The 26207-nt window shown below is 38.7% G+C and overlaps 1 protein-coding gene across 4 annotated transcripts in view; it reads left to right on the top strand.

Moving 5' to 3' along the window:
- The window catches only part of gria4b (glutamate receptor, ionotropic, AMPA 4b), a 114469-nt gene extending 99450 nt beyond the window's left edge, over positions 1-15019 (top strand). Inside the window, exons 14-16 of one of the 4 annotated variants that reach the window (XM_053649655.1) lie at positions 8494-8608; positions 12358-12495; positions 14386-15019. In XM_053649655.1, coding sequence (XP_053505630.1) covers positions 8494-8608; positions 12358-12495; positions 14386-14550 — 418 coding nt within the window. In that variant the 3' untranslated portion in view covers positions 14551-15019. Of the gene's footprint in view, positions 1-6092; positions 6208-8493; positions 8609-12357; positions 12838-14385 lie in introns of those variants that run through there. The other 3 variants (XM_053649657.1, XM_053649659.1, XM_053649658.1) reach the window with 3 other exon arrangements.
- The last annotated feature ends 11188 nt before the right edge of the window (positions 15020-26207 follow it).

The following is a 26207-nucleotide window of genomic DNA, read 5'->3' as shown; positions in this document are numbered from 1 at the left end:
GTTACTGCTTGTTTTGTTTTATAGCATATGATTTATGAGAAGCTTCACCCAGGTAATTGAGTTGCATGCAGATGTTGTTGATATGTAATTGACATTGCTGGAAATGTTCTGTTGATGGCGATATGGATTTTTACGATTGAGACAAGACCCAGTGAATACCTAGCCTGCTCTGACACTACCTCACATTCACACTAATGATAGAATTTACCATCCATGGCCAGGAGGCTGAGAGATAAGAGAGCTTAATTGGCCCTGTTGTCTGGGTAGGAAGAACAATGTGGTGGTCCCCTTGTGAGCTGTTCCATCCTGACGTAATATATCCTGTTCTATAATGTACATATACTGTGCCACTGACTAAAATCACCCATATGGTTAATTCTAATCTTACTAAGCATTATAGGAGAAGGCTTAGTGCTGTTATGTTGGCAAGGGAAGGTTTTTTACAGTAGTCGATGAAGGGGTGCCAATATTTGTGACGTATTTTTAATGAGTTTTTTTTTCCTTAGTTTAAATTAACTTCAGTTAAAGTTTAGACTTCTCACATACTTTGCATGGTTGGATTAACCTAATTAAACACCAAGACAATTGTAATAGCATTTTCATAATCCCCATTTTTTTTTACCACAGATGCCAATAATTCTGGAGCTTCGATCAGCTCACTAGCTCCCTAGGTTGTGAAAATCGTGTACGAGAGTTAGGGCACTGGTAAGGACCCTGGTTCACTACACATTGGGACACTGATAAGTCAATTTCCAGCGACATGAATACATACTCACGTTGTTTTTAGGTCGTATAAATTTGTTAGCTTAATCGCATGCATTTCTTTGGCTAGCTAGTGGATTTATTTTTTTGATCTTTAAACACTTAAAAGTCGTTAGGCTCAAACAAACCGTATATCGAACGTCAAAAAAAATTAAATATCGCTAACGTAAGTAATCATTTGAGAGCTACAACAATGATAACAAGCTACTTACATTTGTAGACGAAGTTGACTGAGAGGTCATCCACCAGAAAATATGACGTCCTTTCCAGTATGGGAACATAGTGAGCATCGATGCTCCCTGGTTTTTGCGGTGCATTATGGGATTTTTTTAGGGAGCGAAACGTTCCAGTGCGATTGAGACAGCACGTAAAAAAAATTAAAAAATGGGGGCAGTGGTGGCTTGGCGGTTAAGGCTCTGGGTTACTGATCGGAAGGTTGGGGTCCACCCCCAGCACTGCCAAGCTGCTACTGTTGGACCCTTGAGCAAGGCCCTTAACCCTCTCTGCTCCAGGGGTGCTGTATCATGGCTGACCCTGTGCTCTGACCTCAACATGCTGGGGTATGCAAAGAAAAGAATTTCACTGTGCTGTAATGTACATGTGACTAATAAAGACTCATATATAAAATGGCCGACTCCCTGATCACTGAGCTAGGGAGCCGATTGAGACATACCGTTTCTTTTGGCAGAAAACTGATCATGGAGACTCCTTTCAAAAAGTGTTAAATAAACACTGCCTTACAGAAAACTTCACCACATCAACAATTTTCTTCATTAAATAACAACAGGCACTAGAGCATATTAAACGAGCATGTTAATATCAACCTATGATTTGAATTACAGCTGGAAAAACTGCAAACTAATTAATACCTTCTGACCAATCAGATTCAAAGACACAACTGCACTGTAGTATAAAATCATGTATTAAGCGAGCAATAAGGATAAATCAAGGGGAACAGCTCAGCAGGGAGGACCACCTAGGTGTCCTTTTTCTTACCTGTCAATAAGAGCAATACTAACCAATCACAGATGCCTGTTAGGTCATGTATGCAGAATTCGACATTAACACTCTCCTATAAGCGTGTTTAGCTATTTTATTTGAATAAACACATGGTGGCTTCATGTGACACGATATAAGTACAATTTAGTCTTCACTCTCAGTGAATTTACAGACTGACAGAAAGGAAACGTAAAGCAAATGCTTCTTCTCCTGCATGTGAATGTTCAGATATGTATGTGTGGGCATGTACAGCAAAAGATTTACAGCGAAAATCCAAACCAAACTGAGCGTGACTAATTGATCCTGTTCAGTCTGTAAACTCCCACATTCGGTCTGTTCAGGAAGTCGAACACTCGGTGAGGAGAGTCACTTACAGACGACTGTAGCCTCCTGGGTCAGACATTTCACTGGAGTTACTGTTGTCTGCCTGTCACTTCTCCTGCGTGTGATCCTCCCACAGACAGGAGCGCAGTGTCAGAGCATGGCTTTTCTGAGGCTTTTCCTGGGCTCCGACTCTCCAACGCTTTTTAACGCTCTTCTGTCTGTTCACTCCTCAGCTCCGACGGGCTTTACTGTATTCTTTCCTCATCTCGTCTCTGTCTTTGCTCCAGTGGGCTTTCTTTATGAGTGTTGCATTCAGGATAAACCTCTCTTGATCATTTCAAAAATGAATTTCCCGGATCACGATTAACTATTTTTTTAAGTTTTAATATGCAAGGTTAGATAGCGGTTGTCTGCAGGGGGGAGGGGTTGGGGGGTGGGTTTTTATTTTTCAAAATACGACTTGAATAAAATTATAACTGAAACAATATAAATATCAGACCAAAATTTATTTCCATCTGACTGGTGTACAGTAAGTGCCGATTGTCTCCCAAGCCTTATTTAGCTCATAAATAAAATACAGAACTCTCACACGGTGCTCTATAAAATTGTAGGAATGACTGTAAATAATTAGTCATTTTATCATTATCAACAAAGGAGTTATGCTAATACCTAGTTGAAAAAGCAAAGGTGTTGCTAGTTAGCGAACTCGAGCAAACAGTAAAGAGTTGTGTTAGCTAACTGTGTAGGTATGGTAAGGAGACAGCTAATAGAGATTTTCCACCTGATTCAGATCGTCAACCAGGGTATGGATGGTTCTGGATTCAGAAAAAATTGCACACCATGCTGTTTGATACCAGACCTCCACTTGAAGCTAACACAGACTAACTGCAAGGAGATCTGTTAGCTAAAGTGTTCTGTCAGCTAATTGTGGAGGTACAGTAAGGAAACAGCTAATCGCACATTTCCATTGCACACAGGTCCTCGAGCAGGGTATGATTCAGAATAATGTTCATACCATAAAAGGCTGCGTGATGTCACACCTCCATAGTTAGCTAATGCAATCACACAGCAAGCATTTGTGTTAGCGAACTGTGGAGGAGTGCTAAGGAGACAGCTAAGTGCCAGCTAATCACCTTTTTCTCTGCACAGCACAGTACAGTTTGTTAAATGTCACCTTACAATCTCCTTTACTCATGATTTGATTTAATTTGTAAAGACCAAAAATAGATGATCAGCCAGAACATTTTCCATTGTTTTTCCTCTTTAAAAATGCTGTTTGATTGATTCGAGTGACAGCAATTTTGTGTTTGTCCAATCAGTGGTATTTGTGGTAACCTGGCAAGAACGGTAACCAAATTCAGCACACTTGGTTACAGTATTGTTCACTTCGCAAAATAATGACAAAAACCGATTTGTCTAATTTGTGGCTGTACCATACTGTACTGCGCTGTCTGTGGAAAAGCTAGCTAAACATGCCGTGACTTCACTCACCACTTCAGGATGATGATGATAATGTGAAATTAACACGTGGCCTTAAAAGCGATAAGCAACCCAGTCTCAGAAAAACTGTTCATATTCAACTTATTTGTTGCACCTTCTATACTTTGAATATCAACATTATGGCACAAGCATATGTTGAATGCTCGAATGCTCTGTATGAGTCATTCTGAACCAACTTATTTTAACCAAAATAACCTCTACCACTAGCTACAAAGCTATTTGAATAAGATCGAAATGTAATAAATAATTGTACCGATTTTTTTACATATTCAGCATTGCTCAATTCATGCATAAAGATTTTGCTTTTTATGACATATGATTAGATATGTGTATGGAGTTTGCATGTTCTCCCTGCGGTTCGATGTTTCCTCTGGGTACTACAGTTTCCTCCTCCAGTCTGAAGACATGGTTTGTAGGCTGATTGGCATTACCAGATTGTCTGTAGTGTGTCAATGTGTGTGTGATTGTGCCCTGCGATGGGTTGGCACCCCATCCAGGGTGTCCCCCGCCTTGTGCCCCGAGTTCCTTGGGATAGGCTCCAGGCTTCCCCAGCAGTATGGAAAATGGATGGATGATTAGATTTAAAGCGCTGAAGCTCCTCCTTTGCATACAAATTTGGGTTTCCCAGTACACTAACATGGCTATTTTCAAAATGTGAATTGTTTTTTATCCTGTAAGCTCTTTAGTATATTGAGAATACAGAGACTTTCACCGTTTTGAAAATACCTGTGTTACCATCCATCCATCCATCCATTTTCTGTACCGCTTATCCTCAGGGTCGCGGGGAGCCTGGAGCCCCTCACAGGGAATTTAGGCCATGAGGTGGGGGAAACCCTGGATGGAAGTCCAGCCTATTGCAGGGCACAATCGCACACATTCAAGCACCCATTCATACACTACGGATAATTTGTAAGTGCCAATCAGCGTTCAGTGCATGTCTTTAGAGTGGTGGAGGAAACAGCAGTACCTGGAGGAAACCCCCGAAACACGGGGAGAACATGCGTGCTAACCATCAAGCCACCGTGCGCCTGGTTACCATGCCATATTAGTTTTATACATTGCTATGCAATGTATGCTTGTGCCAGAATGTTGATATTCGATGCACTGAACGTGCTGCAGATAAATTGCACACACACCTTAAATTTGCAGCAGCAAGAAAAAAACCCTAATGAGGCATTAATTCTGATTATGCATATGCTGATTTGTGCGTGCTTTACCTCACTATTTATATCAGAACTAATAGACACCAAGGGTATTGATGTATTGCTAGAAATCTCACGTCGAGCAAGGGATCAGGCTTAATCAGCACTTCTCAAGATGCTCAGTTCATCTGTAGACAGCCTAGTGGGACAAAAACAGGTTTTCAATACTGCAAAGGTCCTCTGTGTATCTCAAAGCAATATAGACTAATGAGGACGCACGAGAGAGAGAGAGAGAGAGAGAGAGCGAGAGCAGAAGACGGGGGAAGGGCGAAGGAATAAGAGAGAGTAGGGCCAGTGGACATATCGATTTTCCCAGTTCTTTTATATTAGTGCTCCTTTGTTGTTCTTGTTAGAAACAAATTAGTCATGTGTAATTTACATCAAAACATGGGAAAGGAGCAGCAGTGTTTGTTCATAAATCTCATTTCTTAGTCCACCTCACCTCTGAGACCTGCCTCATCATTGTTTACAGAAAATTGGATCCGAAGAGACAAGCTTTATTCGAACATTTTGTTAGATTCACCAAGTGAACTGAAGAAAATGCTTGAACGATTTGTACACTGTTAACTGTAGTGTTATTTCATTGGGGATTACGTCTCACCAAGGATTTTATTCATTTTAAGTATAAAATTACACTTGCTATGGCAGGAAAAGCAAAACCATGAAAAAAAAAATCAATCATCTAGTTTTTACTATCTTGTCTTAAAAAATAGATTTGAGCACTAGCGATCTAAACACACCCTGTTCTTTCAACACAACCAGCAGTAAGGGCCTTATGCAAATTCCTAGCTACAAAAAGTGAAAAAAATTTGAAATGGGAAAAAAACATAAATTTTTTTACATTGCATTCACAGTTTTGACAGAATTTGATAATACATTAATGCAACACATTTAGCATTTATACATTTATACAACACACATAGGTAACTAGAAAAAAATAATCTAAAACCTAACCTAGATTAAGTTTAAAGTTCTCTGTGCAAATGATACCTAATGAGTTCTTTCTACTGGAAACACCAGATAGCGATGATGTAACTGCATCATTTCCTGTTTGGCTTCTCAGACAAGTACCACAGTTGAGGTGTACCTCAGAGGTGAGATCTGGGTCCAGACTTTGTTTTTTTGTTTTGTTTTTGTTTTTTGTTTTTTGTTTTTTTAAAAGAGAGGTTTGTCCAGTGCATTAATGTGATTCATATTGGGAAAGTGGGGAACGGGGACTAAAACTTTCCACCCCTTTAACTGCTTTTTTTCTTTCCTCTGATTGGATACTGCTCACTCTGACGAACTATGTTTTATCGTTTCAAGAAGTGCAGTTAACCTGGCAGTTTTAAAACTGAATGAACAAGGCCTGTTGGACAAATTGAAAAACAAGTGGTGGTACGACAAAGGAGAGTGTGGCAGCGGAGGAGGTGGTGAGAAGGTTAGCCACTATGCCGACAAATGCGGGTAAAAAGATTCCTTAGCAACGGGCGCATCTGCCGGGGCCACTTCACATCCCAGTCACACACATCTGAGCATCACGTTAACATTATCTAGCTTAGAATGAGACACGAAGGAAAGCAGTTACTGTCAGAGCACAAATATTCGCTTTCAGCTGGGACTGTGATGGCATGCATGTCCCATATTTAGAAGGGATGTATTGCGCTTTCTATTTCTTCCGCAATTTATCACTTAAAAAATGTTATCAGCTTTTCTTTTGTCGTTCCTTTTCTCTGCTGGAAGAGACATCCATCTTTTAGGATGAATAATGCAGGACCCATTCAGCCGCTTTTAACAGGAACTGAAGCAGACATGTTTTACGCTGGCACAGGAAACTAGTCAAAGCTGTGTCATTGTGAAGAGCTTAGATGAAGCACCATGACCATTTTTCGAATATTTAGCAGCTTCCAAAAGACGGTTTTATGCACAATTCCTGAAAACACTGGGCCTTCATCAAAGGGAATTTATGCAGAGAAAAATGAATACAATATCATGTACAGTATGTGAAAAACTATAATGGCTATTTGAAATTAATTTACTGTCACATGACCAGATTTTCCATCATGCTTCTGCAAAGACAGACCGACAACAACAGAACAGCAGGAAAAGCAGGAGAATGATAAGAACTAGAGATAAACAGTTAAACAGTTGACAGTGGGAAAGTCAGCAGAAAAAAAAACCCAAGAAAACAGTAATGCTTTACATTACAGCTTCCTTTACATGAACATTATTACTGCAGTAGTTAACGTTTCCAAACCATGAACTTCAGCATTAATCTACCATGAGAAATGTTAACAAAGTAACACATTTTTTTAGTTTGTTTAAATGTTAAATAAATCCACTTGCATTGACGTCTTTTGAAATGATTAATCACTGACAGAGAGTAAGTCCCCTGATAAAATACTGTTTAAATAGTGGAACTTTCTTTGGTCTCAGTTCTGAATTTTGCCAGTTAGCAACCGCAAACATATTCATTAACCCTTTCATGTATAAATTGTTTATATGCATATCCAGATTCTACTTAAAATTGTATGATGTATGAATTTTTGATTCATTCTAAATATTACTTATATTAACAAATGCATTGTCCATGGAAAAAAAGCTAGAACAGTATGCTTGAAATAATAATAATAATAATAATAATAATAATAATAATAATAATAAATGAAATCTTCCAATGTCTAAATTATTTTAACATTCAAGTTGAAGACAATTTTTTTTTTTTAGGAAATATCATTTCTGAACATACACAATAAAAGAAAAGCATTTTCCCTAAAACACATTAATATAAAAAACCAACAAAGAAACAAACAAAAAAGAAAACTCTAAGGTGATCAGTGGAATCTGGCCCAAAAAACAGTTTTGCTTAAATTTTTATTTATTTATATTTTTTGTAGAAAGTTAGTCAAGATTGAGAATGACAAATAGGATAGAAAGCTACAGCTGTTTAGATTAATTTAGTGCAATGTGATTCCAGAGTGATATGGAGTTAATTGAAATCTTACACTGTATTTTCTTAAAAGTTAAAAAAAAAAAAAAAGAGCCAAAATTGGCTGTCTTTAAGTGTGGACAGTATGCATGAAAGGGTTAAGGTTTTGTTCAAATCGGTCAAATGTTTCAAATGTTTCTAGACCTTTAATAACCGTATTAATTCGAAGATAACTTAGAGTTCGGATTTTCTAAGAGGTTTTTTTTGGTCCGAAGAGGACTGTTTGGTTTGCCAATATTTTTATTGCAATTTAATTTGTAGGAAATTATGTTATTATGTAAGCATTTTATCACAAAAATATTTTTAACTTGAACATTTTTTATTTTTTTTTCCAGCATTTCTACAATGTGTAGAAATTTGATGGAAACCCAACATTTATTTAAAACATATCCTGACAAAAAATATCACATGCATAATCGCATGTGTTTTATTGCTGGTGTTCGCCAATAGTTGTGGGCTAACCGTAACTGCATCCCAAGATAATTTTTTTTACAACCAGGCCGTGGCAGTATGTGCCCGCTGCCTAAAGCGATGGAGCGGGGTCCCATGCACACGTCTGTAGCTCCAGTCCCAGGCCTGAACTCTTCCTGCTGAGGGAGCATAGAGGCATGTACTCCAGTGGGACCCTGCACTCCATCACTTTGCCACTGCAACTGCTGTGTCAGCTAATGTAACTGAATAACATAAAATAACATGTCCTATGATGTTATTTATGTTATTTCCCCTGCGTGGTTGAAGAACTCCTGTAAACCTTGCCGTTTTGAAACTGAGTGAATCAGGCATCTTAGACAAGCTGAAAAACAAATGGTGGTACGATAAGGGCGAGTGTGGACCCAAGGACTCGGGAAGTAAGGTCAGTCTCCTCAAGTCTGGGACCATCACTGTTGTCTAATGCTCGCACGGACATGGTGACAGCCTGTGTGTTAGTGAGAACGAGTGAGAAACAGAGAAGGAGAGAGAGAGTGACAGAGAACAAGAGCAATCATGCATTCAGATACAGCATGCTGAGGGAGAAAGAGATGCCAGTGTTAATATACATAATTTATGTAATAAATACAAATAACAAGTGGACCATGTTCTTCACTCAGTTTGCAGTGTCTCACTACAGACCAGTATTTTACATGAGAGAAAAAAAAAAAAACATCATGCATTCCGGACTATAAGTCGTTTTTTTCTTATATGAAGTGTTTAAGTGTGACATAAATTATTTTTAAATGTAATTATTTTTTTCTTTCACAATATAAATACTTAAGTAACATAAGTCTTTAACATATTAATTTAACAGATAATATGAATAACAAATCATATGCAAATTCCTAATAAATTAAAATGAGTTCCTTAACATGCCACATGATGTGAACGTGAAATCTCACTAATCTATCATAATAACATCATAGCATGGTCATGCAATATACAGTACTTGCTTTTGATTGGCTAGCAGGCATCCAAACTTGGCATAGATTACTTGGGGGGGGGGGATCAGGAAATGGAACAAAATAAAATGACTTTGCTAAGAGTATATCATACAGATATACAGAAACAAAACATATTCAAAGCATGTGATAGCAAGATGCTTCCCTGGGCATTATCTGCATAATTTATAAACTATAACCAACCACAAAAGTGATAACCCAAAGACAGTTGGGGGGGGGGGGGATCAGTTCTGAACTGAAAATCATTTTGAATGTATGAAGAAGGTATAAGTGATACAATTGCTAGGGAAATCTAGATGTAACTGGAAAAGGCTGATCTGGATGAATCTGGGTCATTGGGGATATATTTGGAGTATAATAAATGAAGAGCCCCATTAGAATCTGGGTGTGGATATCCTTAATAACAAATATTCAGGGATTTGATGGAACATTTGTTCTCCCCCCCCCCCCCCCCATTTAATTACCAGTAGTGCGTAAACTGTAATTTAAAAAAAAAAAAAAATCCTTTGACTTACAAAGTGTACAATCATTTCTTTTCTTTAAGCAGACTGAATTTATACTCTGCAGTGACTTCTTGTCCGGAAAATATGGTAATTGGCTTTGATGTTGGATTTAAATATGAAGTAACATGTTATTGGGCGTTCGTATCACATTCAGAAGCACTTTATAAATCTTTTTATGAGGTAATGCTGGATTTGTAAAAGGCTTTATGCCAAAATATTACACATTGTTGTTGTTTTTTTTTTCTTTTGTAATATAGGACTTTGTAGTATATCATTTTTATAGTTTATATAAAAACATTAAATTGGTTTATTTATTTTATATATTCTTCTTATATATATATATATATATATATATATATATATATATATATATATATATATATATATATATATATGAATTTTTATTCTATTTAAAAGCCATTACCTTGTTTATAGGAACAGCACGTTCATGACACCTTTGGACATGTTCTGTGAAGTATCCATTCCATGGCTGTTCATTTAGCTGACACGTGGGTTTCTGACATACATAACGAAGTTGTAGAATACATTAGTAGTATAAATTAATGCTTAATAACAATGTCATAAAGAACAGATTGATTATTCATTCAGTTTAAAGGTCTGAAAATCATTCATTTAGCTGCCTTTAAGTCTATGAGTGTGTCCTGCATTTATTCCAACATAAACTCTATATTATCTGTACTATTGTTATCTGTACTATTGCTGTGCTTGAGGTGCATTTGCAACCTGTAATTCCCCATCTACAACCGGTAAAAATCACTGAAAACACCCCCTGAGCGTGAAATTTCAACTCGTCAACATGGCCATGCACACTGTGAACAGTGTAAAGTCACCCTTCTCTATTTTCAAATAATTTTATAGCAGTATTGGCTTTAGCTGAATTGACCATTGACCATATTAATCGCTGTTTTGAGAAGGTAATCATCAATGTTAGAGTTCACTATCTTTGGCCATCTAGCTTGCTGATAACTGGCTAGCTTATTACTGAGTTACTCTCTGTTGTTGCTGTGCTGTAATTTCAGTACTAAATATTGCACCACTCAGCCCTGTAACTGTGAAAGTGTGTTTAAAGTAGCTTTTTTATGAGCTTACCATGTTGTGACAGAGCAATCAAGACACAATATTGTGGAGGCGTCCATGTTTTGTTTGTTTTTTTTCACTTCATGGAAAAAACTCAAACGTCCCGAGGTGGGAAATAACGTTATTACAACTTACACGTTACTACTAATGTGTGCAAGCTCTTATATTGTATATTCAGTGACAAATACTACCTGGATTCTTTCATATACAATACAGAAAAATAAGTCACACAATGTTACCTCACAAATTTTGCTAATAAGGTGTACATAGTAAATCCTCCAGCATTAAAAAAAAAAATATTGCAATGCTTATGAATGTGTTATGAAGACCCAAGTGGTTGAACCTACTTGCCCAGCAAAACTACAAATAAAAAACAAATAATGCAGTCACGAAGTCTGTTTCTTCCAGGCACCCGAGCTACTGATTTGTCCACCCATGCAGTCTCAGACAGCTCATAGTGTGTAAGAGCAGAGCTTAGTAATGCACAGCAGAGCTGACTACCCCTGTGTTCACACTACCAAGCAACAAGTCACTCATGTCACTGGTACTGTGCCTCTTTTAGGGGACTTGCAATTGCTACTGTTGTCTCTTGCACTGTTTCTCTTTGGGGGTTTTTTGCTTGCTTGTTGGATTTTTAGGTCCCGTGAGAAGCGATAGTAGCTACTTTATATACAGCTTCTACAGCTAGCTAGGTAAACACAAATGAAGTAATACACTAAACAGTGTGAAATGTGATCATTTGAGTTACGTTATATGCGTCGTTGGATTCGGAGTAGAAAAGCAAGCTGACTGTACTAACTACATACACTCGCCAGATTCATCGATAATCTCTGCTGCTCCCTTCCAAGCTTTATTTTGACTCAAAATGTTCTATATACATTTAACATGACAGGATATGACAGGTGAAATCACGGTTAAAACTTTTACTTCTATTTTTGCACGTTAAACAGTAAATGGGAAATACTTGCAAGTACTGTAGGAGTTGTGCGTGGGGAACTTAAGAAATATCAGACCACATGCACCAGAGGATTGATGCAAGGAATCATTCGAGCCAGTTGTTTGGATTTACCAAGTCGTACCTAATTTGTATAGAATTGAGAAAGTGTTTCAAAAGAAAAGAGTTCAGATGTCGCTGCAGCTTGGTGGTTGAAATCGTGGCTCCGTGTCACACATGCATAGAAAATGAACCTGCCGATTTGTAGCTTGGCAGTGTGAACGCAGGGTAATTCTGCGCTGATTGCTCCAGGTTAAACTGCAGTCAAAGGATTGATGCCTGATTAGAATAAACAGATAAAAGCATAAATACTAAACGGATGCAAATAGAGTAGTCTGGAGACACATCATAGCAGTGAGAATTTATTTATGTATGCATTATAGATGTGTGTGGGTGCGTGTGTTTGTTAGAAAATGTGTGTGATAGAGCGAGAGAGATATAGAATGTAGTCTTGTAGTAATCATAACTGTGAGTGAGTAGACGTGTGATTTGTGAGTGAACGTCTGTGTTGTGATTTGTCTTTTACACATATTTCATCTTTCTAACTGTGTGCCCTCCATCCTCCCGCCTCCAGGACAAGAGCTCACAGGCCCTGAGCCTCAGTAACGTGGCTGGGGTCTTCTACATCCTGGTCGGGGGGCTGGGCCTGGCCATGCTGGTGGCCCTCATCGAGTTCTGCTACAAGTCGCGAAATGAGGCCAAGAGAATGAAGGTGGACGCGCCTGAACGCCAAACCCCTCCCTCTCCCGCCCCTGTCCCAAGCCCCGCCCTTGTCCCTAGCCCCCGCCCCACTCCTCAGCCTAGCCCCACCCACAGCACCCAGAGCTTAGCCACATATAGAGAGGGTTACAACGTCTACGGGACTGATGGCGTAGAGATGTAGGCGCTCAGGCGTACGTAGGTGTCCCGTCGTCGTAAGTGGAGCTCATCTGTAACGCCACAGTAACGCTTGCCGTGTTGAGCGTGTGGTAAAGCCTGCTTGTGTCTGTGCCGTCCTCATTTCCGTTCCGTGTAATCCAAGTGGAGACATCTGCATTTGCACATGTGTTATTGTACCCAAAATGGAGGCACTTGCCCTGCATAGATCATAGGGCTGTCATCTTTTTTTTTATTAGAAAAAAATGCAATTAGTATACAAATTATAATGAAATAATTTAGTATTGAATGCAATTGGATATTAATTACTATTTGTTTCTACCACAGCAAAAATTCATGTTAGCATTAGTGCTACCCTGTGTTTATATTAGAAAACTCAGTAAAAATAGTATCGGAGGCACTATCATAATTTTATCTTTTACCTTTAATGTTTCAGATTTGTTTTGTTTATTTTCATATAGTATATTTTTAAAATCGCTGATCTTTAGCTTGATACTACAACCTCTCCAAGACAGTTGTTAAGTTCTTTCGTGCAATATCTCTTTCAGCACATACAGTACTGTGCAAATGTTTTAGGCACATGCAAAGAAATGCTGTAGAGCAAAGATGCCATCAAAATAATGAAATTACTAAAGAAAAACTCTTCGGGGCTAAACTTGATTTATTTTTAAATGCATTTTACTTTATGTTGTTTTCTTAACAGTAAATATATAATGCGAGAAACGTCATTTTATTGACATCAGTAACTGTAATTAAATGACATCAATTTAAAATGTAATGCGTTACATTACTGCGTTATCAGAAAATGTCACTAGGTTACAGTAACATGTTACATGCAACTCTGCTTGCAAGTCAACATGGCCAAGGCACGCCTAAGCGATCCAGAAGCTTGTGTCCAAGAAAAGAAACTATACTACAATACTATAGTACAGTATTCTTATTACATATAGTACAGTATATACTACAGTATTCCTTACTATATACAGTACTCTTAACGAAAAAAATTATTAGCATGAGTAACAAAATAACATGGCATTATACATTATAACAGCATGTCCTAGTAACATGACAGTCTATTCTCACTTGATATCTGTCATGAACACTCATGACTGTGTATGAAATCTGCAAGACCATGTCAGTTTATGATGCAATGTTACCAGGCAACCTCATTTGACATCTTAGCATTCTCAAGCACAACTCTCAGTGAAGCACAAGCACATCTTTGAGCAATAATTAGAAGCCTTAATAAATAATTTGTGCTGCTGTTACTATGTAACCATGCTGGAATGTAACCATGGCGATTATCAATAACACCTCAGGATAGGCCTATATTAAACATCTCGCTACATCAGAGAAAAAATAATGAATAACTGAATCACATGAATGGCAGAAACACAGAAAGAACAAATGAACTTAATTTTTTTGTTTACATTATTTACTGAGGTTGGGACGCTTTATTGAGCGTCATTTCTTACATAAGCTCTGCAGGGCTCGGCCAGACGCATTTGAGACGCTTCATTGCTCAATTGTGTTTAAATCTGCTGTTTTGTCCGTGCTTGCTAATAATGTGTGCTCACAACATAACCTTTAAATGCTCCTTTTTTTCTCTCTCGATAAATCCATGGACTCATTCTCTCTCTCTCTCTCTCTCTCTCTCTCTCTCTCTCTCTCTCTCTCTCTCTCTGTCTGTCTGTGCTACTGCGTTTTCTTTCATTTTCTAATACAGTTGACCTTCACCGAAGCGATGCGGAACAAGGCTCGGCTGTCGATCACAGGCAGCGTGGGCGAGAACGGCCGTGTCCTGACCCCTGACTGCCCCAAGGCCGTGCACGCTGGCCCCTCCCTGCGTCAGAGCTCTGGGCTAGCTCTAGTCTCCTCCGACCTGCCGTGAAGACCAAAAACATTCAAGTGCCTTAAATCCCACCGACCCACAAATCCAACCAACAGCTCCGATCACAACCCAAGGGATAAATCCGAGGGCCCACTTCAGTCGCTCCATATACTGAAAATACGGAAAAGGACTCGAAATTCCACTGTGTGGCCGTGATGAGATGTTTTCAGCCCAGCTGCTGAGAGGTGTGCGCTTGAAACCTGTATTAAGAACTTGCGCTCAAGCGGAGCAAAGATGACCAGAGGACCAGAAAACTGTCATTCAGATACACCCAGAACTTTTTTGGGGCAAAAACTAAAGCAGAGACATAAATATCAATTCAATATTGATAACTAAAATGGGTCGTGTAGGAGGGTTTCAGCTGTAACATGAAATAAAAATAACAATTCAAACAGTATTAACGATAAATATGTACTAAAAAACTGTGAAGAGTTCGTGTATATTCTAAAATCATAACTAAAGAAATTATTTACACTGCTTTGTAAATAGAACTAAAGACTGTACACACTCGCTTGCTTTTTAAACATGTGTAAATAGCCAATTCTGTCGTGGACAAAAGTATAAATCTCGTTTTTTTATTTTCTCCTAGTTAGAAAAATGCAATAAATGATAGAAAATTGTAAAGAAATAAAAAATGATTTATTTATGTAGACATACAGTATATAAAACTCTATAAACTGAATTCAACGGGCATGTTATCAACACTGACTATGTCCTCAAGTCGACACTCGGGGAAAGGCACTTTTACGGTATATCTAAATAAACCTGAACGCCCATCCTCGACGCCATGTCCTGCTTACTCACTGTGCTGTTGTAGACCATGGACCTTTATAGACTGTTTTATTTTCCTCAGAAACAGACTTTATTTTGGTTGATTCGTATATTTAAAAAAAAAGGAAAAAAAAAAAGGTTCGCATCAGGTTGAAATTTCCGTATTTGCCTCCGAGCAGCCGTGTGCTTATGAATCAGACGAGACGATGAGTACGTGGAACCTTTTCAGAAAGTGAACTAGGTAGAAAAGATGGTGAAGACAATGTATAGTCGAGAGCCATGGTCAGAGCCTATCTTTGGCCTTTTCTACAAAACACTGTGTGACCTCAACCAGGCCTTGAGCACGTTCTCCTCCAGAACCTGTAGCAGTGGAGTTGTCCCGAGACCATCGAGTGAATATGTCCATGCTGGATTTCACTGGACATTTGGACATAAAGGACGTCCTCTATGCTTCAGGGCGCCAAAATGGGACACCGAGTGCTCAACTAATTCCTGCTCAAAGCCGGCATTTTACCTTAGAAAGTGCAATTTCAGGTCTCTTAATCATAAGCAACCACACCTACACCTCGTCTCTCACTAGTTCTTTCTCTATGTCTCTCACCCTCACTTTCTCTCTCTCTCTCTCTCTCTCTCTCGCACTCTGACAGACACAGTGTGGTCCTAAATCTTGAAAATTTATTCCCTCAAAAAAAAAAAAATTCAAATTGAAATTAGTGTTACATCAAATTAAGTATCACAAGAGTTTTTTTTTAATAATCATAACTATTTTTACAATTTGCAATTTGTAGCCTATCCTTGATATATTCACAGACAGATCAAATATTTAATTGTTGCAAAGCTATTCAACAAAAGTATACGTTTCTGTTGGCGTGTGTTCATGAGTGAAAGGTTTTCACTTTTTTCCCTGAACTGTAGAGTTGTGTTTTTGAATAAAATGCACCCAATTAGGCAAAATGCAATTTTCCTTTCAAATGTAGTAGGCTAGATGTTCCAGTTGAAAAAAAAAAAAAAAGCTGCCTACAGTTATAAGCACCTACAAGCTACCTACACACACACACACACACACACACACACACACACACACACACGCAAATAAACTACAGCTGCCCTGCTACGCAGTGAGGATTGTGTTACATTGATCTTTGCTCTGTAGCTCTGTAAAGTTCAAACAGATCTGGTGTTCTCAGTCATCAATTGTAAATATTTATTTTGATCATTTTTTTAGTAAAATACTAATGCCAAAAAATTGCCTTTGAGTCTTTTTTTTTTTTTTTTTTTAGAAATTGAATGAAATCAGATTACTGTAATAAGTCAGTCTGTAATGCAGAATAAATCAATCTAATGTACACTCACCGTTCACTTTATTAGGAACACCCGTGCACCTGCACATTCATGCAGTTACCTAATCAGCCAATCATGTGGCAGCAGCACAATGCAAAAGAATCATGCAGATACAGGTCAAGAGTTTCAGTTCACGTCAAACATTAAAATGAAGAAAAATGTGATCTCTGGGCCTTTGATTGTGGCATGGATATAGGTACCAAAATTCGCTGTTGTCAAGGTTTGATGTGTTCTGCATTCTGAGATGCTTTTCCGCTCACCATAGTTATAAAGAGTGCTTATTTTAGTTATTATAGACGTTCTGTCAGTTAAAACTAGTCTGATTCTCATTCTCCTCTGATCTCTCTCATCAACAATGTGTTTCAGACTGCAGACTCTCCACACAAAGGATGTTTTTTTTTTTCTTTTTTCTTTTTTTGCATCATTCTGTGTAAACTCTAGAGACTGAAAATCCTAGGAAATCAGCAGTTTCTGAAATACTCAAACCTGCGCATGTCTCACAAACAACCATGCCATGGTTAAATTCACAGAGATTACACTTTTCCCCCATTCTGATGTTTGATGTGAACAATATCTGAGGCTCTTGACCTGTATCTGCATGATTTTATACATTGGGCTGCTGCCAAATGATTGGCTGATTAGATTGCTGCATGAATGTGCAGGTGTACAGGTGTTCCTAATAAAGTGGGAGGTGAGTATGTGATGCCATTGAGCATCTTCTCTAGTAAAAATATTTAGGCTCCATTTACACCTGGTCATTTCACTCATTTGAGTATCAGCATGATCCAAGATGCATTTAAACCAGACTGAATTCATATTCTACGAAAGCACTAGTAATTTCTGGCGCCTGATTAATCGGAAGGTGTTGATTGATTTTCTATAACAGAATCTCGGACATTAGTGCAGCTGCAAATCACAGGTCTATATATTAATACATTATCGTTTCTATAGTAACAGTTCATTCACGGGGACTCGTGCTCCAGCTGCTCACATCATCGAAATCTAATAGCGAACAGATTAAAATGTCGTTTTATTTAACAAAGAAATACATATAACTGTTGATATTCTCTGAGGAGATGTTTTTTTTTTAACATTTATGGAAGGAGTCTCCAGTGCCAGTGCTTTGTAACAGTCTGTAGGTTTTGCACCACAGGAAGAAAAGCTTTCAACACAGAGGATATTGCTATTTCTCAATTTCGTTCTTTCAAATAAATAAATAAATAAATAAGTCGCTATGGTACAGGTATAAGAGAGGATAAAACCTCTACAGGATGTGCTGTTATAGGAAAACAATTAACTGCTGGGTGGTAACAATAAGTCTGCTCTGTATCACGCTGCATCTTGACAGGGATTATCTTCCTATAACAGAACACCTAGTTGTGTTATGTATTTAATGCTTAAACCACTTCAGAAGTTGGGACACAAAAGTAAATCTCATCCATCTCTCTAAACCAGTGTTCTGAACTAGCAACTATGACAGATATTGTAGTAACATATTGAACAGTACTGAATACAATACTGTATTGAACAGGTTAAACAAATTACCCACCAGTACTTCTTTGAGTTTAAGGAAATTAAAAATAGTGTGAACAATATTCAGCATTATAAGCTCAGCATATTACATGCGGTCAGTTTTTAAACCGACTAACGAGTGACACATTTGACGCATTTCAAATAAGATTTACTTAAAAAAAAAATTCTTCTGTTTTTCTCATACTAAATTGTTTCAGAAAGTAAAAAAAAAAAAATCATGAAAAAACAAAGGCAACCTGAGTAAACACAAAATATAGAGTTTTTAAATGATAATGTTATTTATTGAAGCAAAAACGTTATCCAATGCCAGCTGGGCCCGTGTGTAAATGTATTTGCCTCCGCAGTTACTAATTCCACAAATCTATGAAACTGCATTCATAATGAGGTTCAGCTGGACTAGACACAACCAGGCCTGATTATTGCAAACCTTGTTCAATCACATCAACACTTAAATAGAACTTTTTCAACAGTATGAAGTTGGTTAAAAGGTCTTACCCAGTAACACACTATTCCAAAATTGAAAGAAATTCCAGTAACGATGAGGAAGAAGGTGATTGAAATACATTAGTCTGGGAAGGGTTACAAACCGATTTCAAAGGCTCTGGGACTCCAAAGAACCACAGTGAGAGCCATTATCTCCAAATGGAAAAAAAACTGGCACAGTAGTGAACTTTCCCGGAAGTGGCCGACCTTTTAAAATTCCTCCAATAGAGCACAGCAACTACTCATCCAGCAAGTCACAAGAGAGCCTAGGACAACATCAAAGGAACTACAGGCCTCTCTTGCATCAGTAAAGGTCACTGTTCATGACTCCACTATCAGAAAGACTCTGGGCAAAAATGGCATCCATGGAAGAGTGGCGAGGTGAAAACCACTGCTAACCCAGAAGAACATTAAAACTCATCTGACTTTTGCCAAAACAGTCAAAAGTGGAATTGTTTGTAAGACAGGGGTCCCGTTACATCTAGCATAAACCAAACAGAGCACATCATACCTATGGTCAAGCATGGTGGTGGAAGTGTGATGGTGTGGGGATGCATTGCTGCTTCACGGCCTGGGCAACTTGCAATAATTGAGGGAAACATGAATTCTACTCTTTACCAGAAAATCCTAAAGGAGAATGTCCGGTCTTCATTCCATAAATTGAAACTCAAGCGCAACTGGATTATGCAGCAAGGCGATGATCCAAAGCATAAGATTAAGTCCTAGTCCTAGAAGTAAGCGAAAGACTGATCTCCAGTTATCAGAAGCATTTGGTTGCAATTATTGCTGCTAAAGGTAGCACACACACACACACACACACACGTTTTAAGTTTAAGGGGGCAATAAGTGTTTCACATGGGTGATAGGAGCTGAATAACTTCAAAAAATGAATAAATAAATAAAAACTGCATTGTGTGTTTACTCAGGTTGCATTTTTTTTGTGCTTGTTTGAAGATCTGAAATTATTTAGTATGAGATATACACAAAATGAATATGAATAATCTCTGTATATGTATGTGCACCACATTCACCTCATTTTAATACAAACCGACTGTTTTGACCTTTATTATAAGCACTTATTGTAGGGTTTGAGGTCACTTGAGCATTAGTAGGTCATATGACAATACCATGTCTATAGGCTGTACCTGTGCTAGGAAGTCAGAAACTTACCCAAAGTCCCCAGAAGTTTCGCTTCTCTGACACGTCCTTTAAAACATTGTCTGTTGTATTGTTCTGCTTTTTTTAAGCACAGACATTACTTGGTTCTTGTTTGGTTGTGGCAGAAAATGCTAGAAAAGTGAAGGCTATATAAAAGAGGAGTCACTTTATGCTGAAAAAAAGCACAAAAAGTCTCTGTCCACAGGATGTAATGGAATCTTTACCAATACGTCAGGTCGGACAGGATATATATTACCTGGGATTATTTCTACTGCTCATTTTATAGACGGTAAAATACAGTGTCATCTTTCAAGATGTGCGCAAGAACAGTGTGTACAAATTACTTACACAATGGATTTAGACAGAGCGAAAATCTGAGAGAAAAGCGGGTAGTAATTACGTTATCCCTCCTCTCTGTGTAAAAACCAATCCAGTCCGAATAGAGCTTGAGTAAGGCAGCTCAGAAAACATGGAAATTTAATGAAGTAGGCATCTAATCATGGTAAACACCTGGAAAATTCCAAATGGATGGACTATTTTAGGAATATTAGGGAGGTGGAAGAGAGTACAGTTGGGTCATTAAGCCATCGATGTTATATATTTAGCACATTTTTAAAATATATTTGATCAATATAACAATATATGCTAAGATATTCTGTTTTATTTTTATCTGCTGATGCCCCATTTATATGTCCGTTCATAAATCCACCAACTAATGTGGATAAATTAATTCTGTAGTTATCACTAAGCCAGCTTTTAACACTGAGTATATACTTCATTCTAGAATTTTAGAAATCAGAGGACACAGTGGCTTAGTTTTTAGCAGCCAGGGTTGGGGGTTCAAATCCTGCTTCAGCCCTGTGTATGTGGAGCTTGCATGCTCTCCTAGTGCTTCAGGGGTTTCCTCCGGGTACTCCAGTTTCCTCCACAGTCTAAAAACATGAGCTATAGGCTGATTTGGCATTTCCGAATTGTCCATAGTGTGTGAATGTATATGCCCTGCAATGGATTGGCACCTCGTCCAGGGTGTCCCCTGACTTGTGCCCTGGGATAGGTTCCAGGCTCTCTGTGACCCTGTGTAGGATAAGTGGTATAGAAGATGGGTGGATGGAATTTCATTAAATTGTGCTCAGATAATAATAGAATAATTGATTAGTCATAAAGGGGTTATTAAGCACTGAATTGACTTTAACATTAAAAATGCCCTCAAATGTGATCCTGGAAAATGGTTTCCTCGGGAGTGAAAATCCTGTCAGTCCCCTCAGCATGGAAGGAGGCAGGCACTTGGCTGTGCTCAGCTTCCTGACAGCGAGTCCACACCTCCTATTCAGCATAATGCTCAAAATAATAACGATCACTCCTTAACAATCATCAATATTTACGCCGAAGGTGTTCATTTAAAAGAGTCGATCCGCAGTACGGCTGAATAACAACGTGGCTGATGAGAGGCGGATTTGTCTTAGACAGTAAAATGATCAGTCTGAGAGAACGTGGGAAAGACGTCTCATCATTGTTGCCTGGGCTTGATATTTCAGCACCATTTCCTTGGCAATATGGAGTAAAAGCAAGAAGGGAAGAAGCCTTGAGCTGGTAATCCTCACGGAACTGATGTAGACAGAGGAGGATGAGTCATAGCAAAGGTTAAACTTTGCGATCAAAATCATAAGGAGCTGTACTAACTGCAAGACATTATCAATCCCTCACTTGCTTTTTTTTCAGTTCTGTTGCATAACACATCTGTGAGTCATCAAATTGTCTTTCCATGACATTCCCGAAGGGAGCTGTCAGTACAGGATTACAGTTATCTTGAGGATTTTTTTTTCAGTCCTATTGAATGGCTTTCTCCTTCAACCTAGAGCTAATTCATTCATTTTAGGAGGAGTTTTTATATAGTATGTTAGGGATGGAACAGAACACAAATAAATTATTTGGAACAAGGTTAATGGGTTCTACAAATACAGATACAAATAACAGTCACACTATTTTCATTACAATTTTTTTTAAGAAAGCTTGCCAGGACATCAGGACTGGAATCCTGGAGGTGTTCACTTTCATGTGGGCACAAGCAAATGGTCAGATATGAAGTGGTGGTTTAAATTAATAACTAGTTAGTTTATATTTTGGAAAATACAACCAGCTATATTCATTAGAATACTGTGGGCAAGTATAAACAAAAAATAACTGCGCAATTTGGGTGGCTGGGTTGGGGGGGGGGGGGCGGGGTTGCAGAATTATGAACTGGAGTTATGGAGATGAGGTTGAGGAACTGTCAAAGCTGGAATTTCCAAACTATGATGGCAGTGCTAGCATTTTTTTACTGCTGGGATTTTTCCCAGTGTTTTCCAGTGTTTCCGATGACAGAGTAGTGGGGTTTATATTTATTTTTTTTAAAAATGTAAACCTTAAGTGCTCGGCTTTAAATACAGATACAGATATGGATATTTGCAGCACTTAACAGATACAGATAGCGGCATTATGTTGCACTCCTATTATATATGTATGATTCATTAAAGCTCTACATCTTCCTAAACCATTCCAAATAAGATATACGACCTTGCTGTGTGTAATACCATAGTATACTGGGAGCAGCTGTACATTCTTTAGCCTACGCTTCAGGACCTTCGATATCCCTCCGGTTGGCTCTCTGTTTTCTGATGATTGTGCACTGCGGTTCTCTGCTTCGCACCACAGACCTTATCTCGCTCCACCTACAGCAGCGAAGAAGACAACGCTTCATGCGTGGCATACTAATCTCCCATTAATGAATATGTGAATTTCTGGTGTTTCTCATTATTGCTGCCCGTACAAAGCTCTCCTGCGGGGAACGAAAGCAGTAGAGCATGGTTAAACAGAACTTCAAGTACAGGGAACTGGCTAGTGCGATTCCCAGGATTGTCATCATGATTAATTATGTTGTAGAAAATTTTATTGGAGGAAGAAACCAAGGCGGATGAGCAAATCCATTTCAGAGGAGAATCCATCGAGTATAAATGTATGAGGCAATTTTGCATCATACCATTAATGGTGTTTTTTAATTTTTTAAATAGCTGTAAATCTGAGCAGGTGGCCAAAGTGAGCATGCTGCAGAGAGTCAAGGTCAGAAAATGGTGATACCCCCGACTGAAAGACACCCAGCTGAAATTACGGAAGCTCTGAGCAGTGGAAACGTGAATAAATATTGCAGCGCCGCTGTGTTTGGAGAGGGGGAGGAATAAGAAGCCCTCCTCCTCCAACAGATGTTAGTACATATGTCAGAACAGAAAGAAGAGCACTAATGACCTTCAGGGGAAATGAAGTGGAGGATGTTTTAAGAGCGTGCAGCTTTTCTCATGTGTCGCCATCAAAATCAGTATTTTTGCACATTTATAGATTAATACATTTGTGTAATAGTAAAGCAGCTTGGAATATTGATTAGCTCCCCAAAGCCACACTTAATAAGGTGCCACACTTGACAAGATAGAGGTCTACAGAAGTATGAATCATCCCTTATATTATGCCCTGTATCTCAAGAGTATGGTCTCAACAGATACTAAGGTGGAAAAGGAGCTGGATTGGATATAGCAGCTGATAAAATCATAAAGCAGGCCTTAACTCATGGTGTCAGAAACAGTTAAAAGAGACAGTTAAAAGAACAGGGTCCAAAGAGCTCTCCAGTTCTGGTTGAGTGGTGAGGAGAATAATTACTGATGACTCATTCTCATGTGGGTCAATAAGAGTGGATGTTCACATAAGAATTAATCTTTGCAAGCAGCCAAAAGTGGGTTTGAGGAATATTGAGGTGCCAAATCCAAATGAAGGTGTACAAAGACATAAAACATTTCTTTTATTATGCTCTGTCTCTACAGGATGGTCCCAGCGGATACTACAGGGGAAATGGAGCTTGATTGGGTAAAGCAGTTGATAACTTCCTGTAAGGAACATTAGGCTTAACTCATAGCAAACGAAACAGTTAAAACAGAGACACAAATCAAGAATTGGAGAGATTGGACTCTCAGTGAAGAATTGTCTTGACTGGACAAACATGGAGACTAAGGGTATGATGAGCTAACTGGTTGTGGTTAAGAGGAGAATATGGCCAATGGCCAATTCTCCACATGGGGCAATGCAGATAATGTTGATATATATTTTGATATATCTTTACAAGTCATCAGAGTCGGCTCTAGAAATTTTGATTAGCTCCCCAAACTACTCTCAGTAAAGTATAAAATCCACTTGGAGCTCTACATTAATAAAAAAGCCTTTATCATGCTCTGTATCTATAATTTGGTCCCAACAGATACTAAGGCAGGAATAGAGGTGGTTTGGGTATAGCAGCTGATAACATCACAAGGCAGGCCTTCACGCATAGAGTGAGACCATTCAAGAACTGGGAAGACCGGAAGAGCATGGAGAGAAAGAGTCCAAAGAGGGTTTAGTAGAGAATGATTACAGATGGCTTATTCTCCACATGGGGCAAGACATAACACATGTTCATATAAGAATAAATATTTGCAGTCAAAGTAGGCTCAAGGAAAATTGATTATCTCCCCCAAATCCACGCTTTATGTGGCGCCAAGTCCATATAGCACAGTCATACAGAAAACCACCAGTTCTTTTACTATTTATCCTTCTCAGTAACTACAGTATGGTTCCAATAGCTCCTAAAGCAGAAATGGAGCAGGATTTGGTGTAACAGTTGATAACATCACGAGGCAGTCTTAACTTGGAAGGACAAAAGAAATGTTGGAAGGAGAAATACTCTGATAGAGTTTGAGAGATGTGGCCTTGGAGAGAAAAGCTCAAACATGGTTGAATGGAGAGTGACTTCAGATGTCTCATTCTAAACACGGACATAATGGATAGTGTACTAGTGTGAATTTTGGCCAGCAGTCACAGTAGGCTCCAGGAATATTAATTAGCTTGCTAAAGTCACTCTCTATGTGGTGCCAAAGAAATCCAGCTCATCTTTTATTATGCTCAGTCACTCCATCAGCTCAGAGCTTCTCCTGCAACCACATACAGCATGCTGTTTTCATCCATTCATTCCAACTAGGTTAGATTCATTGACATTCTTGCGGATTGTACAGTCGAGACTCGCTGATGAAGCAGCAGGAGGCACAGGGGTGTAATTGGCATTTGGTTAATGTGTCTGCCGTACGTTCCTCTGCCTTGTTGTCACACTTTAAGCATACTTAATGCTTTCTGACACCCCTGTCGTGAGGTGTTTGGACATTTTGCTAAGCACTGTCATCCTTTTGCACCACAATTAGGACCGTGCATTGAAGCCTGTGCGTGTGATACATTGTGTCCTGTGTCAGATCAGCTGTCAGGTACCATTAGCACCTGTGGATTTAGGCAGGCTGCCTATGGATGTATGACCAATTCATTGTATGATTAGGACAAAGCTAAGATATACCTAATATATGTATTTATATGAATATTCAGTCAAAACCGTTGCTGTAGTGAGGATTATGGGGATGTAAAAGTCTCCTCAAGCAAGGAGTGATGCGATGCTGCCCCCTAGTTTGAGCAACTGGTAAACTGCACTAAAAACATGTGCAAATCAGTGGGGTCTAAGACATCTTTCAAAAAACATTTATCTGCAAAATGCCGGTGTGGCTGCACCTTTTCATTCCAGCCACACAGGAGCCACAGCTAACAACCTCTCAAATAACCAAGATTAACCGATTAAGTAACTGGAATCAGTTGTAGCACCTGTGTATCAGAATGAAAACCAACAGGCGCGATAGCACTTTGCAGATAACACTGAATAGCTCTGGGTTAGATCAATGACCACCAACCCTCTTTCATGTAGATCTGCCTTCCCTAGAATTCAGTTCCAGCCCTAATGCAACAAGGCTGATCTGTCTATTTGTTATCTCAACCACGTGAACTCAGGATAATATGTAAACAGGGTGGTCGAAGACATTTTAAGGGGTCCAAACATAACACAGTACAATTATTTAAATATACCCCAAGAACAAAATGAAAACTCATTTAATCTTCGTTTTAATGTGAACACACTTTATAACATTGATACTGTTGAGTGGTTAACTCCAGTAAAGCATATCCTGATCTTTTCAGCTCTAAAATAACTAACTGCTATTGTTAACTTTACTAGTCATACAGTAGCTTCCTAGCTAGCTAGGCTTTGAGAGTGAACCAAAACATACACAAATCAGCCATAACATTAAAAACCACCTTTAGTACACCTGGGTGACTAGGAACAGGAAATTGTTAAACCATGACTTCCTGTTTCACAGGGTTATAAATATGAGGTAACACATAGGCCAAATTCCCTTAGTCATTCATCACAATGGGTAAGACCAAGGAATATAGCTGTGATGTGCGGCAACACATGTCTATATTGTCTCAACACACTGTGAAGAGGA

The sequence above is a fragment of the Ictalurus furcatus genome, chromosome 18 (genome assembly GCF_023375685.1).
Source record: "Ictalurus furcatus strain D&B chromosome 18, Billie_1.0, whole genome shotgun sequence".
NCBI lineage: Eukaryota > Metazoa > Chordata > Actinopteri > Siluriformes > Ictaluridae > Ictalurus > Ictalurus furcatus.
Note: the sequence above shows the minus strand (reverse complement) of the source record. Positions and strands in the feature narration are given on the sequence as shown.